A 19106-nucleotide genomic window follows, 5' to 3' on the forward strand; every position below is an offset into this window, starting at 1 on the left:
CGAGGGTTTACCAACTGAGCTGTGCCTGTGGTTTGCATTGGGAACCGTACGTTGTTCAGATATCATCTTTGAAATCAAGGAAAATGAGGTGACATCTTTTACATTTTAGATCTGGCATAATGACATAGACTATGGAGAAACCAAAGGCAACTATCGGCCCTTTCAGGGCTACGAAATTAGTGAGTAATGTTCATAAATAACTTTCTGTTTTTTTTAGCCGATTGACGATCATGACGATGCGATGCCGATGCGATGGATGGCAGCGCGCGATCACGCCGGCCTCGGCCGCGCCCCGGCTCGTAAGCTAAGTCTAAGACTAAGTCAGGTCCATTTTTTTTTATCTCACTCAGAAAATGAGTGAGACAAAATTTGCCTTAATCTCTCCGAATTGGTATCCTATAAACCATTTTATGGCCTTATCCTGAAATAAGTCGCCTCTGTGTGCGCTCGTTGTGTACAAAGTCAGTGGGAGACGAACATGACGAAAGGTCACTGCCGCGACGCTGACAAAATAAACGGCAGTGAATGGATTATGCAAGCAGAAATAATAAAAAATGTGGTACTTATCGATTCTATAGCATTTTGCCAGTAATCTGATATAGATATGTCACTTATTGAGTTTGAGTTTTTGTTTAAATCTCAACAAAACTTGGTGACTTGGTCCACGAAGTTAGGTCACACTTTTTCAGAACGGTAAATTTAAGCACAGCGCGCATTCGCCGATCGAAATAGAATTTTGAGATCGCGATACCGGCAAAACCCCTGACCTACTTTTCGTCCATGATACTGTATAGTTTAGGATCTTGCCATCAGTGTGATAACTATTTCTTGAAGTTGAATTGGCTTGTAAAGTTGTATGTTATGAATTTCAAAACATCGCATGCGATCTGTCGCTGCCTGCGACCGCCGATCTCATGCGATGTACATGTGAGGAAATCGATACTAGGCCTAGCCCAAAATCACCAATTTTGAGGATAACCGGAGCCGAGGATGGACACGGAGTGAAATAAGGGTGAAGAGTAAGAAAATAAGCTATTTTTCTTTCTCGTTATATTTTTTTTCTACAATTTTTACAATAAACCACCATTTGATCCCACCTTTGTCACTCGGTAATTTAATCTTCAAATGCAATGTACTGGATGGATGGATTACGACATACTGCATTTTGATGCTGATCTCCGATAAAAGCGGAGGAAGAACAAGAAGAGGAAGAAGGTATATCCAAACTGGTTCACCGATTCGATGTTCGGGCAGCTGGAGCGTGGTGTAGCGGTAGTGAAGTGGAGTGGAGCCTGCACGAACATCGCTTGAGGTAACAGCAGACCAACTTGTTGCATATTGGATGTGTTCAGTCGCCCAGTGGCCGCATGCACTTGTAGTTCTGTAGATGTGCTTGTTATGCTATCTATCTCTAATATGCTGTCCACAGAGGCTTCTATTCAAAACTGAAAAAAATTTTTCAAATTTTTTTGCTAGTGATCAAGCCCAGCTTGCCCCTCCCAAATTACATTCATAATTCATTCTCTTATTCGTCTTCACCATACAGTGGAATTCCATTGTGAGCGACTTCCGAGCCGGCATCCCCCTCAAAAGGCATCGATGGCGGATGCGTTACTATGACAACTGCTTCACCTCGACCGAGGCTGCTGATTGGCTTCATGATTACCTTTGTAACAGTGAGAACTTTGGTCCCTGGGTGATGAGAACACAGGTCATTCTTCTCCTTGACAAGTTTGTGCAAAGTAAAATTATTGAAGAGGTGAAAGCCTCGAAAGGAGATGGAACCGAGAAAGCATCGTTTGAAGACAATGGACACCTATACAAGTGAGTTTCAAAAGTTAGATATGGAGAATTTTATGTTATTTGTTTATACTGGACTGGTCATTGTTCAGGAGAAATCAGAGTTTTCTGATAGTAGACTTGGGTGAGAGTGGGGAGGGGGGGGGGTTCTTATTTATATTTGGCAAATAGTCAATTTGACTATTTTGGCCATCATATATATTACATTATTAACGTTTGTTTTCTTTAAAAAAATAATGATAATGATTGAATAAATTAAAATTCAAAAATTTATTCCTTTTTCTTTTCTATGCCTTTTTTTCCTTTCTCTATTTTGTTTTTCTTTTTTCTCCTTTTCTTTCTTCCTTTTTTTTAATATTAGGATATCCACTAGGATTTAAAATCGAGTAGGTGTGTCTCACAAGTTAAAATCAGGGCTTTTACTAAAAATATCACAGCTCCAATTCAGAACAAGGTCTGCCTGCTAGTCTTACTTCGGGGAACAAAAGCTTTTTGTGTGATATTTTCATTTGTTGATGATAACATGATTCCCCATCAGTTGGAATTCTATATCACATTAAAAGGGAATCCCAACCTCTTGCAATGTTGTTTTAAAGATATTTTTAAGAAAGATCAGACAAACAATAAGGAAGGAGTGAGTTACATATTCAAAAAATAAAAGTAAAAAAAAAATACCATGTAATCGCTCTACTTTTCAAATTGACTGCATAGAGCTAATGGGGCCACCACATTTGCACCAATGCAAAAAATAACAAATATGTTTTTTTTTACTCCGAAAATCATTCTTTTAAGCTCTGTATAGTCTCTACCTGTGTATGATATTATATTTGGAGTATAAAGATAACATATAAACTACAAATTCTTGGTACTTAATTAAAGTCCAAAATCATCTTGAAGAGTAGTCCATGGTGTGAATCAACTCTGTCAATTGCTTATTTGAGATTAGTTTCTTATCCCTTGTTCAATTTCTTTCATACTTTTTATGTTTTTCTTCTTTTTCTTTTACACAATTCACCAATATTGCCAATGTTTAATTTAAAGATGTTCCAGAGTAGGTAATTGTAAAAAATGTAAAAAGTACAGGTAAATGTCTCATTTTGCTCTGTGCTCATATTGCTTTGTACTAGGCTCAAGGGAGCATTTTCCCCTGGGCCCTGGCTCAGCTATTTTAATCTGCTTTGAAATCCTCAAATACCCACAGGGCTAAACACCCAACTAAACACTTAGCTCCTTCACAGGTAGTGATATTGATGTGCTTTCGAGCGGTTCATTCCCATTGTGTTCTTAAAGAATTTTGACACAATAGTTGTACACAAGAAATTCACTTTCTTTCTATAAGAGTCCCAACTGAGGGATTCTATTAGCCCATCCTTGGCAAAGATGGATTGAATAGCAAGCTAGTGATTATGATCTCTCGTAGACTAGACTCTATACCAGGAGTTTCGAAAAGATATGACTGCATGTTTTGTTATAGACTCAGAGTATGAATTAAAAGGAAAAAAGTTGGGAAAATATAAAATATTTTTTTCAATCCTAGGAAGAAGAGTTTGAAGTTTAGTGAAACTGACAAGCTTTTAAACATGAAAACTTGGGTTTCCGGATTATTTCCAAAACATACTTTTGTTTTCTTTCAAATGCTCATTTTCATTATGGCAGTTAATACTGCTTTGAGAATCACATCCTTGATTGTGCAATTCAAGTGGCTTTACCATCAATTTTGCTGGTAATTAGCATAGAGCTTATAGTGGTTTTGAGTTCTTAATATGATGTCTATTTCTGTAGTAAATTAATGGTACTCACATCCTGTTTGATAATGGCCAAACAAATGATCTTTCAGATTATGAATAACTTTCTAATTGATAGAAAGTATTGCCTACTTATTTATGCTAATTTGTTGATAGGAAAAGCGGATTTATGAACCGAGGGTTATTCATTACTCTTGTGATGTTAACTGACAGTTGGGAGGTTTTAGTATTGGGACTAATTAGGCTTTAAATGAGAATGTCATGATCTCCCAACCTACATGTGTATACTGGGCCCTTGCTTGTTTTTGTTTAGACTATTCATCATTTTAGAAACCTCATTCTTCAACCCCTTTGTTCAACAAAATTATACATTTTTTTAATAGGCAAAATGAGTTCAAACCAGTCTATCAAATTATTTTTGTTTATGACTGTTTTACTTCATTTTCTTGATTTCCTTCTCAGTTAGATTTTTGCAAGCAAATTTGTTGCACCTTAATTAATTTTTATTCACATCATTGTTTCCAACTTTTACACACTTACAGATTCTCAAAATTTAAAATATTTTTTGAATCTTCAACCTGGGTCGATCCACTTCCAGGGAGTCCTTTTTTTTTCTCAGACACCAACTCGAATGCTATAATGATTTTGCATTTAATTTATAGCTTCATTATTCACATCATTGCTTCCAACCTTTACATACATCCAGATTCTTGCCAGTATCCCCCATGAAGAAGCTGCGTTCAGCCCTTGCAAGTCGCAGCAGCATCCAGAGTCTGAGCCCCAGTCCAAAGCCAAGAAAAACGGTACCCAGGACTGGCGGAGCAACCACTGCCGCCAATCCTGCACCTCGAAGACTCACTATGAGAGATACAAACATTGATCCAAATGCTAGGCCGAGTGGTAGGCCGAATGGTCAAGGCTGGGCAGAAGGACATTCCACGAGGCCTTTAGCCTTGAGAGACACTAAAGTGAACGTCCAGATTCATAATGAGAATGTGAACAGGGTCAAGGAGGTTCCTAGGTGTACGTTAGTTGCGCGACCTTTGACCCGAGAGCAAGTAGAAGAGGTTTGGAAAAGTGCAACGCTGAATAGGTGGGTATTTTTCTTTAATTATAAACTCAATAACAGTTTATATTCTGTCTTCTCATTAATTTTTCAATTAAAGCATTTTCATCTGATTGATTATTCAGTATATGAAGTGTATAAAATTTGTTTCTATATTTTGATGGCATTTCAGATAAAAATTTCTATAATCCTGGGCACCTATTCAGGAACTGAATATAACATATCTGCAAAATATATGACAAAGTGGCTAACAGCCAATCAAATGTCATAATTTCTGTGAGTTGTAACTTGTCATTGATATTTGATAACCGTAAAAATGAAAGAGAGCCTGGGAACCTGCTTCCAAATATTAAACATTTATCCATAAAGAGACCTAGATAAAAACATTTAAACTAAATTATTGTCATACGTATACATGCATGCAATAACAAGTTGTTATTTCATCCCACTTGTTACCAATGATCATTTGTCATTTTATAAGCAAATGAAATCAAGAGACTGCTTTGATTTGGCATAATTGTTTTTCCAAGCGCTGTCATTATATGGAGATCTTGATTAATTTAGGAATTTAATTTTAATTACACATGTAGTTTAGCATTGCAGTCACTCAGGATAGCCTTTTGCATAAGATTTGTAAATGGAATGGTATTTTTTCATTCATTTAATTGTCTGAACTGATTAAATGTTGCAAAAAAATTAATATAATTTCTCTTGTTTTCTCTCTCTCTCTTACACTGCCTCACCCCTCTCTATTTCTCCTTTTCTCTCCCTGTGTATTACGACTCTCATTCTCCTCTTCCTCCCCCGCCCTCTTCCCTTCCTCTATTGTATCTCCTTCTCCAATTTTCTCTACACTCTGGTCATCATTTCCTTAATCTGCTAAGTAACCCAAAGTGTTTGTCTTTTAATTGGAAATGATATATTTATAATGTTTGATTGCTATATCATATAATCATTATTGTGAATCCAATGCAATTCAGCCTAATTGGCTGCGATATGTGGATATTCTTATAAAACCTTAAACCTCTCTCTCCTTTCTCTCATAGGCTTCAGAGATTACTCTGGTTATCAACACTAGATGGTTTACTGGATGACTCGGTCATCATCCCCTCAGATATCATTCACAACTGCACCCACATCAATAAGAATGGAGTAGTCCAACTCATCAACAAAGAGAATGATCTACCGCATTGGGTGCTATCCGCGATGAGATGCCTTGCTAACTGTATGTATGAATAAAGGGTTGTTAGAACGTTGGGGGTATTTCATAAAACCGGTTGTAAGTTATACATGATTTTGTTTCTGTCTTGTACAAGTATCCTGTGTCGTGCATAAATTCCTGTATAACTTATGAACGACTGATGACCCTGAATACAACAATTATCATTTGTCAGAAAATCAAGAGTTATAAAAAGAAATTGTCACTGTTGATTTTCAATATCAGTGTATTATGATAAAGCTTTTCTCACCGTATTTTGTTAATCATTTCTCCAAGTTTCAAGATATTGATTGATATGAAAATCAGTTATTTATTTTTTTTGCCAATCTTGAAGCAGGGCTTTCTGAATTGGTCACTTGTAATAATTTACGTTTACTTACAATTTATTATCGAAGGTTTTTACTGTAAACACCATGTATGTAGTCCTGAAAAGGACTGTTAGTTATTCTTTCTTGATTGTATGTCAGCTGTTAACAGTTAACAGTTCTTTTCAGAGCTAACATGCAGTCAAGAAAGAATAAGTAACAGTCCTTTTCAGGACTACATACATGGTGTTTACCGTAAAAATCTTCAATATTCTCTCCACCATGGAAACCTTGAAAGATCATCTTACAATTTATTGATCTGTGGAATATGTGGACACTTCTGTATTCAAAGTTCATCATTTCTATTCTTCCAGGGCCCAACAAAATTGACTCTGAGCTTCCGAGTTATCCTGGTTTTGAGCGAGATGTCTTCAAGACCATTAGTAATTACTTCCAGAGCCTCCCTGAGCCTCTCATTACATACAGCAGATACGACCTGGTGGCTGAAGCTTTTGGTAGGTCTCATTACTAACATAACATCATATCCTATGTGTGGGACAGTGAATTGTGATCTAGTTTAAAGTCATCTTCTTAGCATACATATAAAGAATTCACAACATAGAATAATAGTCATAGATATTAATTAACAGTTGCAGCTCTAGTTGACTAGTTTGGTAAAAGGGGAGTTTGGAGGGTTGTGCTTGGGACATTTCTTTCATCAGAGGTTTAATGACGCTCACCCTTCAAGCAAGCTTTTGGCCATTTCTGTATCAGTTGTACCCTCCCAAATCACAATTTTCATAAGAATCTGTAAATGAATTAAAGGGGGCATTAGATACTAAAAAAGAATAAAACAATAATTATGATAAAAATAACAAAAACAATTTTTTTTTTCATTGATACTAGAATGAAGATTGCACTAAAAAATATTCTTAAAACAAATCCAAGCAAATTACATACTTTTATTTCAATCATTAATCTACCAAATTATCAGTGGCCCATTATACATAGGTTCATTCTTATACAGACATCTGTGATTTCATGATTTGAGTAAATCAAATGGTGGGGCATGCGAAAGAAACAATGCTTGTAACATCATCTTGCTTCAGATAATTAGCAGTAGGATGTACAGACAATAGACCAGTTCGTAGTTACTTCATGGACAATTTTGGTCAAATGACCTTTCATTTCTTTCATTATGATATGCAGATTTCAAAGCAAGATATTAACGTAAGCTTGCCTTACATAGCAGGATGAAGAAATTGAATAGACCAGGTGCATTCCTACTTTGAATGCATATCATAGCATGTTGCACAATGTACTTGGCAAACTGTGAAATACCAGTCATTCGTGGACGCATTGTCGTTTTTTGTGGCTGTGAATGAAAACCACAATTCAAAAGAATATTTGAATAATCAAGACATCAGAGTTGGTGCTTATCTCATTAGAATTTAAAGCACCATGTCACTTAAGTGACCTTCCTCTGATCATGCGTAGACTCTTTTGATCATGCGCAGAAAGGAACTACGAACTGGCCTATTGACATTTAATCTGAGTTATCTAGTTGGTCTTATGTTTTGTTTTTTGTATTGTTTATCGTCGTGCATGCTTGTTTGTTTACCTGTACACATCCCTCCCATCCTATCCTTCCCTTAGAACCCAAATAAAGAGCCTCAGCCAATAAATAATGCTTATTAATAAGTGCTTGTTAATCTTATGCTTGTAGTTGTAGGCTCTTTCTTCTGGGAGAGACTCAAAACAGTCGCAAAAGGTAGAAGCACATAAATTTATAGAGAAATTATACTTATTTTATCCTATATTTTATCATATACCGGGAGATAATCGTTATACAGTTATGGAATGCTTAATCTAACCCCACCCCCCTCCCAATAACAGGATCCAATATACATACTATAAATATGAGACTACTGCTTGTAGTTGTAGGCTCTTTCTTCTGGGAGAGAAAAACAGTCGCAAAAGGTAGAAGCACATTAGAGAAATTATTCTAATTTTATCCATCGTATACTAGAAGATAATCGTTATCCAGTTATGGAATGCTTATTCTAACCCCACCCCCGGCCTCCCAATAACAGGATCCAATATACGTACTATAAATATGAGACTACTGCTACTGCTACTGCTACTGCTATTTATGTCAATATTTCCTGATTCATTTCTATGCACCATTATTTTACCTAAAAAAATAATTCATACCCCAAATAATAGTATATTACATGTACCTTCTTATTATGATGCCAATGACAATTATGATATGAATTAAGTATGCAACTTGTATATTACAGACTATTCTACTGTATAGGATGATATGAATATGTACAAAAAATATATAATACTTATGTATATTGTAAACACAAAAGTATTATTAAGATGGAAAATACTGCTGATACAGTGGAACCTCTTTCTCTACGGTGTCGATGGAATCTTTTCTTGTATGTTATTCAAATGAGATTATTCGATTTCTGATGTTTTGGGGAACTATTATTTACTGCTTATTTTTCTTTGCTTGCATGCTTTTCATTTATCCCGTACTCATGCTTTCTAATTTCTTTTCCCATATTCCACAAAGTAAAGAAACTAATTCATTTCCCCCTCTTTCTTTTCATCTTTTCACCTTATCCCTTTTTTCATGGTGTACCCCTATCATCAATAACACACAACAGTCAGTATGGAATGCAGGGATCGGGGCATTATTCCTGGGCAAGAGGGCGTCACTGTCTTTACAGGTGTCCACGGAGGGCTCACTTCGTTTCAGTCCGTGGAGACGCTCATGTTGAACATGACCATGGGAGGGCAGCATTCGTCGACCAACACGCCGAACATGGAGAGAAAGAATCCGCAGGCAAGGAAGAGCCGCGCCGTCCGACGTAGCACCAGCTTTGGACTTGTAGATGGAATGCTACGGAATGAGACGCCGCATCTTCCGCCCAAGCAGAACAAGAGACCCAGGACGGGGTTGAACAAACAGTTCGGTAGCGTTGATGTTATTGGAAGTACATGCAATAATGATATGCCTCAAGGTAATTTGAATTATCACCATGGTCGGGCTGCGAGGTCGAATCCGCAGAGGGTTAGTAACAAGGATGATGACTATGGCTTTGCCAACATGCCACCCGCTCCACCTCCTAGACACCTAGTAGCAGAGGTGAGTTCAGTCAGCGATCAGTCTCAATACGACAAGACACAGTCCATCTCACCAGACCTTGTACCCAGGAAGTGCAGCTCCCTGACCAACATCCAAGATGCTGGGAAGCGTGGGATCGCCACCCGATCAAGAACGGGAGGACTCTTTGCCTCCAAGAGGTTCGGCTCCGCCACCGAGCTATTCAATAAACTGGTCAAGAAGAAATCGCCCTCTCAGGCTGGGCTCAACGACGAGGTTAATCGTCCAACGGAGAAACCGGCCAAGATGAGCAAAGAAAATGTGATGAGCAGTCATCAGATCATCTCTCCTGGCATAGCCCCGCCTCCTTCGTACCCCGTCTACACATCGTCCCCAATCGAGCCGGTAACTACCCAAGGCTTCCACTACAGCACCCAGAATATTACCTCGGACACCCAACACCACCCAAACCGCATCAGTCCTCCATACCCTGCCCCACTCAGAGCAACTCTATCCTACTCAGAGATACCCACCCATCAAAGTTTGATGACCCTGCCTACCCAAAGTTCGATCACCCCTATCATGGGGTCAATGCACTCTCGTAGGAGTACTTCTGACATTCCAACTTCGACCCCTTATGAGAATTTAGAGCCGACATCTCATAAAATCCTCCAGCGACATGGAAGTGTTGCGAGCATCTCAAGTAAGTCTAGCTCCCTCTTGTGGCTTCTTATAAAAAGCACAAACTATCTCGCACATGGGGTAAGTGGGGGTCATTCCACTTTTTGCTGTGGGGGTTTTCTTTCAAGGTTGCACGTGAGTATACATGAACAAGAATGCAAAACCTATCACCTATGCATCTTTATGTTTGCTTGTTGTGAAGCACGTTTCATTTGCCCATGCAGTCACACAACTATACACAGTTATAAAATCTTACATTGAATGATTTCAAATGTCTTCATCCACATATTGGCTTGATATAAACAGAATAATGAAGAGGGACTAGCATTAATACAGATTATAGAAGGCACAAATGCTCAATATTCTAAATGTACATGTTCATACTAACTGAGCTGCATATTAATAGGCCACTTTATTGATCAGAATGAACTTTAACTTTCATACTACATTATGTAAACTCTCTGGTTTGCCTAGATGTTTGCAGTCTACTAACACACATTGTCTGTCACAACTAACCCATGCATATTGACCACAACACTTAAACTTGTGTATGAGCTCTACCCAATCTAATGTGCAGGCACACCGACCAATCCGAATCTGAACTGACCAATTGTCTGTCATTGGTAGTAATGTAACATTGGTCAGTCTGGGGCCCGTCTTTTACAAAGATTGATCAGGCATCAGAACAATAAAGGGATGGTCCGGGCTGAAAATATTTATATCTAAATAGAGTAAAATTCACAGAGCAAAATGCTGAAAATTTCATCAAAATCGGATAGCAAATAACGAAGTCATTGAATTTTATTTTGTGAAAACAGTCATTTTGTACTTCGTCATGAATATTCATTAGGTGGGCGGATGATGTCACATCCCCACTTTCCTTTTTGTTGTGTTATTACATGAAATCATAAATGTTTCATTTTTTCATACATCTGTAAATGATGTGTCTCCATTATAATTGAATAAGTTGCTGCAATGAATAACTAATGCACTTAATCAGTTGTCAATCCGATTTTTATAGTTCTTGATAGAAAATTTTTAGAATAAACCTAATTTCATATAATAAAATACAAAAGAACAAGTGGGGATATTACATCATCATCCCACCTAATGAATATTCATAAAGACATGCATAGAGCTGTTTCACCAAAATAATGCAAATCTTTGAACTTCAATTACTTTGTTATTTTCTGTCCAATTTTGATCAAATTTTCAGCATTTTGCTATGTGAATTTACTCTATTTATTGCGATATAAATATTTCCAGCCTGGACCATCCCTTTAACTGGTTTGTGCTTTAGTATGAAATATGATCAAGTGAACTTTGACATCATGACTAGTATGATATCACACTTTGGTACTGTATGATTTACAACTAACATACAATGGACAGTGCATTTCAACAGGAAATATTGTTGCAAAATTATATTGATCTAAAAAGGCTGAAATTGATATTGAGGTATAGACTCATTTTACTAATTTGTGTTCATTTCCTACCATGATATTATTTACATATTTTGCATCCATGATTTAGCTTTAAAAAAGGAAATTCAGGGGTGTTTTCTTTTTTTTAAATTGGGTAGTGAAATATTTTCATCTGGTTGGTTGGGCCCAAAACTTGTAATAAAGATTATTACTGCAAAGTGCATTCCTGTATTGCCTGATATTGTAATGCACAGTCGATCTGTTCAGGTTTCCTATTTAAAGTTGTATTCATCCCCAAGTGGGAAATTTTCGTCTGTTTTTGCTGCTGTGTATCACCTTCAAATTTAATCACCTTGCTCTTGTGGTCTTTAATCACACTTGTTCTTCTTCTGTGAATATTAATACAGTTTATTGTAAACCGCACTGAGGATATGTGTACTGTAATGATGAAGTAATATCTTGCATACATGTACTGTTTCCATTCTTGCTACACAAACACCGTATGTGTGCCTTCAGTTTGCAATTTGCATCATGTTTATCTAAAAGTGGATTCTTTTAATGTTTTTCAAATTTTTGCATTGGTTGTTCTCCTGTTCTGCTGAAATACATTGGCCGGTATTCTGAAGTCGGGTTTACCTTAAACTCAGGTTTAAATTTGTGGTTTAGATATGGGAAGCCAATTGTTACATTAATCACAAACGGTAGAGATATTATATTTCAGCTTATTTGGCTCTCAAATCATTCAAAATTGTCTCGGAAGTATATATACAGTAAACATATAAGAAATTTACAACTTAAGAAAAAAAATTGATACTTTTGGCTTCCCATACTTATACCACAACTTAGATTTTGTAAGCTTTCTTGTAGATTTCAAGTAGATAATACTGTCCTTGCTCTTGTAGATTATAGAAATGCATTGCATTACCTGTTTTGTATATTAGATGACAGGATCACATACATGTGTTAATCATATCAATGTGTACCCAAAGTCAAACATGTTCACGAAGCCATACATGTAGTTTTGCAAGTAATGAAGCTATACCCTAGGCATATTCTCAATCTAAGTGCTACGTCATTGTATTTGCATTTAGCATCATGAGTAAGAGTCAGAAATAGCTATCTGAAATGGCATATTTATTTTGAAAATTCATCTTGAAGTGAAAATTGGTTAAATTCTATATTTACATTTGTAGAAGGGGAGGGGTAGTTTAGCTCAGGGACCAAGTTTTTTCCTTGTCAAATTTGTATCGCTCATAGATCTATCATCTGATGAATTTTATAGCCCCATGCATACATGTAATACAAAATTTGCATTCAATTATGCAATGTTCAAAACTTCAAACGATCATTCTGATTGGTGGATGGTCGTTGAAATGAATAGTGTGCACATGCAACAATGATTTTGATTGGTTGCTTTTTTTTCATCCTTTATATCGCTTGACCCAGATTACCTTGTGAATAGAATCATTATATTGGTATAGCAGGTATACAGTGGTGCTAAAAGTTAGTGAACCCCTAATGAGAATGCACTCTTTGTGCTGAGTGCATGTTGAATGGAGACACCAACATTACAATGGTTAGCAAGATCAGAGAAACAAAATTTATTGAATTTATTCATGTTTTCACCTGACTTCACAATTAAATACCTAATACATGACAGAACTTGAACTCCTGAAATATGATCATTTTATGGTGGGATTCACTAACTTTTTAGCACCACTTTATACAGGGGTGTGAGACTGAGAGTTGAGCTCTTTAGCTGATTTCAGCTATCTTTTTTCCTTACCATTTTCAGCTTATTTCTGCTTTTTGTGTACTTTGACTGAACAAAAGTAAAAGAGCATTTGTAAATTCAGCTATTTTCATTTGTAAAACTCACACTTGTGTAGGTCTTTATACAGTCCTGAAAATTGCGTTGTGCGATGCCATGCAAGATGTAATCACCCATTTTATGGATCATCTTTTTGCTCTATTCCCAGAGAATGAATATTAAATGGCATTGTTTTTGTTTCTGTGACAGGCCTTTACCTGAGCGAAGACAAGTCTTACTGCCAGGAAGCCCTCAGACTGTGCCTTCTCCTGCTTCCTGCGGCCCAACGGAGGGCGCTACACCTCCTACTGAGGCTCATGAGCAAGATGGAGCACAACAAGGAACTGTCGCTGTGCACCAGCATGTCTACCAGGGAGCTTGTAAGTAGGCTATCTTTGCTAAGCACCTTGAACAATCCTTGTTCTGTTGAAGTATATTCCTTGAAGTAGGGCAATTCCATAAACATGGACCTCTCTATATGTGGGACCTTCGTGAAATTTTCTGTCTCTGATTTGTTGTTCTTTTGACAGTCTGTAATGTTCTCAAGGGACCATGACTTGGTCAATTTGTGGAGTGAAGTAAAACTTGAGAAGAATGGGGGTTGGACGTACAAAAAGGTTGAACATGTTATGGAATTGCGCAGTAGGCTATCTTTGCTAGGCACTTTGAACAATCCTTGTTCAGTGGAAGTACATTCATTGTTAATTCTAATACATGTAGAACAATGATGTGATGTGAGAAGCATAATCATGAAGATGATGAGTACGATAGTGATATAAGAACATTCCGAGATTGCTATTTGTATTGGGATTGCCCATTTTGTGAAAAACAAATGTGAATTATATCATTTGGAATGTCTGTTTTTGGAAACTACTCTTCATTTTCTCAATTATTGATATCGAAAGAGAACGAAGGCTAATTAATTAGTACTTCAAACATCCCGCAATATCTATGATGATGGTCCCATACCTTTTAGATACATGTAGGTAAAAAGTTCGTTACAATTATACCCTTTACAATCAAACATCATATCTGATTTTGCAATAGTCTCTCATTGATTGTGTCATTTCTTCCTAAAAGCTACTGGAGACGTTCACCCGCTCTATCCTTTGCTGCGTGGAGGAGGTTGATCTTGATGAGTGTCTGGCAAAGAAGATTGTTGCTTATCTCCTTGACAACCACACAACACTCTTCAACATCCCTCAAGAATTGAGAACAGACATCGAAGAGAGACTCACCTACCTCAAACGAAGTCAGGTAAAGTAAATTATTCACAAAGATGTATGGTCAAATGAAAGATGAATCAAGCCTACTCACCATGAAATGATATAGTCCCATAATTATAGCAACTCTGCTAATAGTAGGATTCTCAAGATTTGAAAAATTATATGTTGTACACATACATGAACCTTTCACATGTTGTGACCTATTTTAGTACAAGGTTCTTTACCAAAAGTCTGTGCCGACAATATTAGACAGCTTTAGTTCTGCGATGCAACTTTTGCAACATGCCAGTTTAGTAAAAATATCATTGTTTGTGCCGCCTTCCTAGAGACAGCAACTCACTTGTCTAGTGCATGCTCATAACTTATTTTTGCAATACAGACCAGTCACAGAAGTTAAGTTGCAAATCTCATGCTTCTTATTATCAAAGTATTGAGACAATTTAATGATATACAATATTCCTATATCCTTATTCTTATGAATCTGTCTATTGATGAAAAATGAAAATCCATATTTTATTGTTCGAAATAGACATGATATGAAATACTCCGAAAATTTGCTTTGCCCAATTTATCATGGGCCCGGCAGCAGCTGTGCAGCGCCCGATCGAGGAGGCTCTATCCCTTTAATTGTTAAACGGCAAACAGGGTAGCAGCAACTCCCATATATTAAAGTCTTTTGGTCTGAAGCGGCCGGGGATTGAACCCCCGACCTCCCGGTTGTGAGACGGACGCTCTACCAACTGAGCCAACACACTGGTTAGAGGAATGTAGAGCAATGTTTAGGAATCCCAGCAGTGTCCCCCTTTCAGTCTCTTATCTTTCCATTTATCCCACTTTCTTGTGCTTCAGGCTCAACTGGCATGGTACTACTGGTACGTCAATTAACATTTGTTCAATTCGTACCTAAGGCCACATTTCATAAAACTTCTTATTAAAGGAGAATGAAACCTTTGGAACAAGATAGCTTGTGTGAAAACAGAAAAATCAAAGAAACAGATTAACGGAAGTTTGAGAAAAATCAGACAAATAATGAGAAAGTTATCAGCATTTGAATATTGTGATCACTAATGCTATGGAGATCCTCAAATTGGCCATGTGACAGATATGTGTGATGTCACTTGTGAACAACTCTCCCTATTACTTTAGTATATATTTCATTTGAATTGCCTATATTATCACATCTATCAGTAGATCATGTGTTCTTTCTATAGGAGGGCATGTACATGTAATACAGATTTTTAAAGAATACATCATGGATAAAGAGTTTGTATCACCACAAGAAAAAGCAGAAAGAGACATTTTGAGGGTATTTTATAGTCCATCAAAGGGAAAGTTGTTCACATGTGACATCACACATCCTTGTCACATTGCCAATGGGAGGATCTCCATAGCATTAATGATTGCAATATTCAAATGCTCCTAACTTTCTCATTATTTGTCTGTTTTTTTCTCAAAATTTCGTTGTTTTTGTCTCACCTGCATAGCAGAGTGAGACTATAGGCGCCGCTTTTCCGACGGCGGCGGCGTCAACATCAAATCTTAACCTGAGGTTAAGTTTTTGAAATGACATCATAACTTAGAAAGTATATGGACCTAGTTCATGAAACTTGGCCATATGGTTAATCAAGTATTACTGAACATCCTGTTAGAGTTTCATGTCACATGACCAAGGTCAAAGGTCATTTAGGGTCAATGAACTTAGACCATGTTGGAGGAATCAACATCAAAATCTTAACCTGAGGTTAAGTTTTTGAAATGTCATCATAACTTAGAAAATATATGGACCTAGTTCATGAAACTTGGACATAAGGTTAATCAAGTGTCACTGAACATCCTGCATGAGTTTCACGTCACATGACCAAGGTCAAAGGTCATTTAGGGTCAATGAACTTTGGCCGAATTGGGGGTATCTGTTGAATTCCCATCATAACTTTGAATATTTATGGATCTGATTCATGAAACTTGGACATAATAGTAATCAAGCATCACTGAACATTTTGTGCAAGTTTCAGGTCTCATGATTAAGGTCAAAGGTCATTTAGGGTCAATGAACTTTGGCCAAATCGGGGGTATCTGTTGAATTACCATCATAACTTAGAAAGTTTATTGGTCTAGTTCGTTAAACTTGGACATTAGAGTAATCAAGTATCACTGAACATCCTGTGCGCATTTCAGGTCACATGACCAAGGTCAAAGGTCAATGAACTTTTGCCGAATTGGGTGTATCTGTTGAATTACCATCATAACTTTAAAATTTTATGGATCTGATTCATGAAACTTGTACATAAGAGTAATCAAGTATCACTGAACATCCTGTGCGAGTTTCAGGTCACATGATCAAGGTCAAAGGTCATGTAAGGTCAATGAACTTTGGCCATGTTGGGGTTTTGTGTTGAATAACCATCATATCTCTGTAAGTTTATTGGTCTAGTTCATTAAAAGTGGACATAAGAGTAACCATGTATCACTGAACATCTTGTGCGAGTTAGAGTAGTTTTCAAAGTCAGCACTGTTATATTGAACCGCGTGATGTAGGTGAGACGGCCAGAGGAATTCCACTTGTTATTCTTTGATTTTTCTGTTTCAATACAAGCCTACTTGTTCCAAAGGTTTCAATCTCCTTTAAAACAAATTTTCAAATGTTTTAAGCCACTGAAATCCTTTAATTTGATTGGCTGATAATAAACTTGTTATAGACATTCTGCATTTGTTGTTACAACAAGTCTTTTATGAAACGATGTCCTGATATATTCATTACAGATCAAGTACGAGGCCGATGTTGAGAACATCCAACCGACTGGTTTCTGTGCCCAGGTTTCCTTGGAGGAGTATGAGAAACAGAAGACAGCCAGCTCCCAGCAGGCTATTGAAGATCTACTCGATAACATCATCACAGATAGACAAATGTCGGCGAAAGACAAGAAGAAGAAACTCAAACTGGTAAGGTCACAGAGGGCAAATATAATACAAATAATGCACGTAAGCGCGTGCATGCAGGGCCAAATAATGAACAATGTGTGAGAAGAGCCAATGGATATACCGCACCGAGGTCCACAGGACGGAGTGTGGTATATCCATTTGGCGAGTCGCCAACAGAGTTCATTATTTAGGTCCTCTATATACACAATAATGCATGTATTCTTTGTTTTATACAACCCCTCCCCCTACCCCATGTTACTGAGTTTCCCCGAATGATATATTTGATCTAAATTCTAGATAATTCCAGAGTGCAGGATAGTACTGGTATGATGTCAGAGTGCAGGATGAGTGTATTTTGGATGCAATATTGTGATTCGCTGAATATCATGTGATCCGATTTGGACCAATCAGATTACGGAACATTCTTGGGAGTTGTATAATTTAGAATATGTTGGTATGTTGGACTGAAAGGAAAATGGTCTTGAAACTTACTTAGTAGTTGCAGTAAACACTGATTTCATGAGAAAGTCTGTAAAACCATGCTTAATTGTCAGTATATCATCGGGGATCTAGATCTGGTACAGTTACATAAACTGAACTTTGTGAAATCTTGAAATCTACGCTGAAAAATATTCACGCTGAAGATCACCAACACAGATAAGCGTACATGGGACAGCGTATTATTATTGCTGTGAATGTCGGCCCGACGCTTGACCCGAATCCTGTGCTTATTTGCTAATTTCTCAGCAATTACACAATTTCTTCCAGAATCCTTTGGCACATATTCTTTATTTATACAAACAGACACTTTGATTGTCATTTTATTGGATTCTGTAAGAACTCATTTTGATATCGTTACCACAACTGGCATTTACTTTTAAACGTGATGAATGTGGTAAAAGACAAATCACCTAAATCCTGACTGTTCCATCTGTTTATTCTCTGATAAAATTACTTTGCTAATAATAGAGTCGAGATGATGAAAATATTATAAGTGCTCAGTACACATTGACAGTACCAAGTAAACCTAAACAAATTCTCCTAAATCTGTGCCTATTTAGTTCCAGAAGGCGTATCCTGACATCTACCACCGTCGTCTACCAACCAGTGCAAGTGAGGCAGAACTCTTCCCCGCCAAGCCCAAGATCAAACAACCCATGCTTAACGTCAAGAGGTCTCTCTCAAGACTCAAACCAATCCGATAATTTTCAACGTGAATATAGTATGCTTCCCATTTTGTTTATCGTCCAATGCAGCTTGTACCAGGCAGGTGTTTCATAAAGCTATTTGTAAGTTATGAGCGACTTTACAAAAAATGATGCTCATTTCTTGAGGTAAACTAGTGTGAGCACCAATTTTCATTGATGTTAATTTAATAGCTCTTAAGAAAGGATCATCAGTCGTTTGTAAAGTTTTTGTAAAGTCACTCGTAACTTACATGTACAAACAGACTTATGAAACACAAAACCTGGAAGTGTTTCATAAAAGCTGTTCGTAAGTTAAGAGCAACTTTAAGAACGACTGGTAATCCTTTCTTTTGGTAAATGGTATATTCGTTGGCGATGGTTTGGCATGTAAGAAAGGTTCACCAGTCGTTCTTAAAGTTGCTCTTAACTTACGAACAGCTTTATGAAACGGCTCCTCTTTGCACGTGACTGGTGATCAATCCTTCTTTCATCCAGATTGAAAATTCATTATTTTTTTTTTAGTTTAGATTCTGGTTTAAAGAAATTTCCTCTCCCTTATTAAAGCCTGTGTATAGCTTTGGTAAAGGGTCAATAATGTGATTG

General features: G+C 37.1%; 1 protein-coding gene across 1 annotated transcript; it reads left to right on the forward strand.

The window, feature by feature from the left end:
* LOC121423858 (DEP domain-containing protein 1B-like) lies at nt 1-18875 on the forward strand. Its single transcript, XM_041619368.1, has 10 exons — nt 1-179; nt 1547-1824; nt 4252-4638; nt 5658-5836; nt 6510-6650; nt 8817-9959; nt 13382-13551; nt 14252-14428; nt 17158-17337; nt 18378-18875. The coding sequence occupies exons 1-10, from the start codon at nt 132-134 to the stop codon at nt 18519-18521; spliced, it is 2847 nt and encodes a 948-aa protein (XP_041475302.1). The 5' UTR covers nt 1-131; the 3' UTR covers nt 18522-18875.
* Nucleotides 18876-19106: the final 231 nt, after the last annotated feature.

Source organism: Lytechinus variegatus, chromosome 11 (genome assembly GCF_018143015.1).
Source record: "Lytechinus variegatus isolate NC3 chromosome 11, Lvar_3.0, whole genome shotgun sequence".
Lineage (NCBI taxonomy): Eukaryota > Metazoa > Echinodermata > Echinoidea > Temnopleuroida > Toxopneustidae > Lytechinus > Lytechinus variegatus.

Coding starts and splice junctions, on each gene's coding strand:
- LOC121423858 (XM_041619368.1), top strand. CDS start 132: ATGGAGAAACCAAAGGCAACTATCGGCCCTTTCAGGGCTACGAAATTA. Junction 180..1,546: donor CTTTCAGGGCTACGAAATTA/GTGAGTAATGTT, acceptor TTCACCATACAG/TGGAATTCCATTGTGAGCGA. Junction 9,960..13,381: donor AAGTGTTGCGAGCATCTCAA/GTAAGTCTAGCT, acceptor TTTCTGTGACAG/GCCTTTACCTGAGCGAAGAC.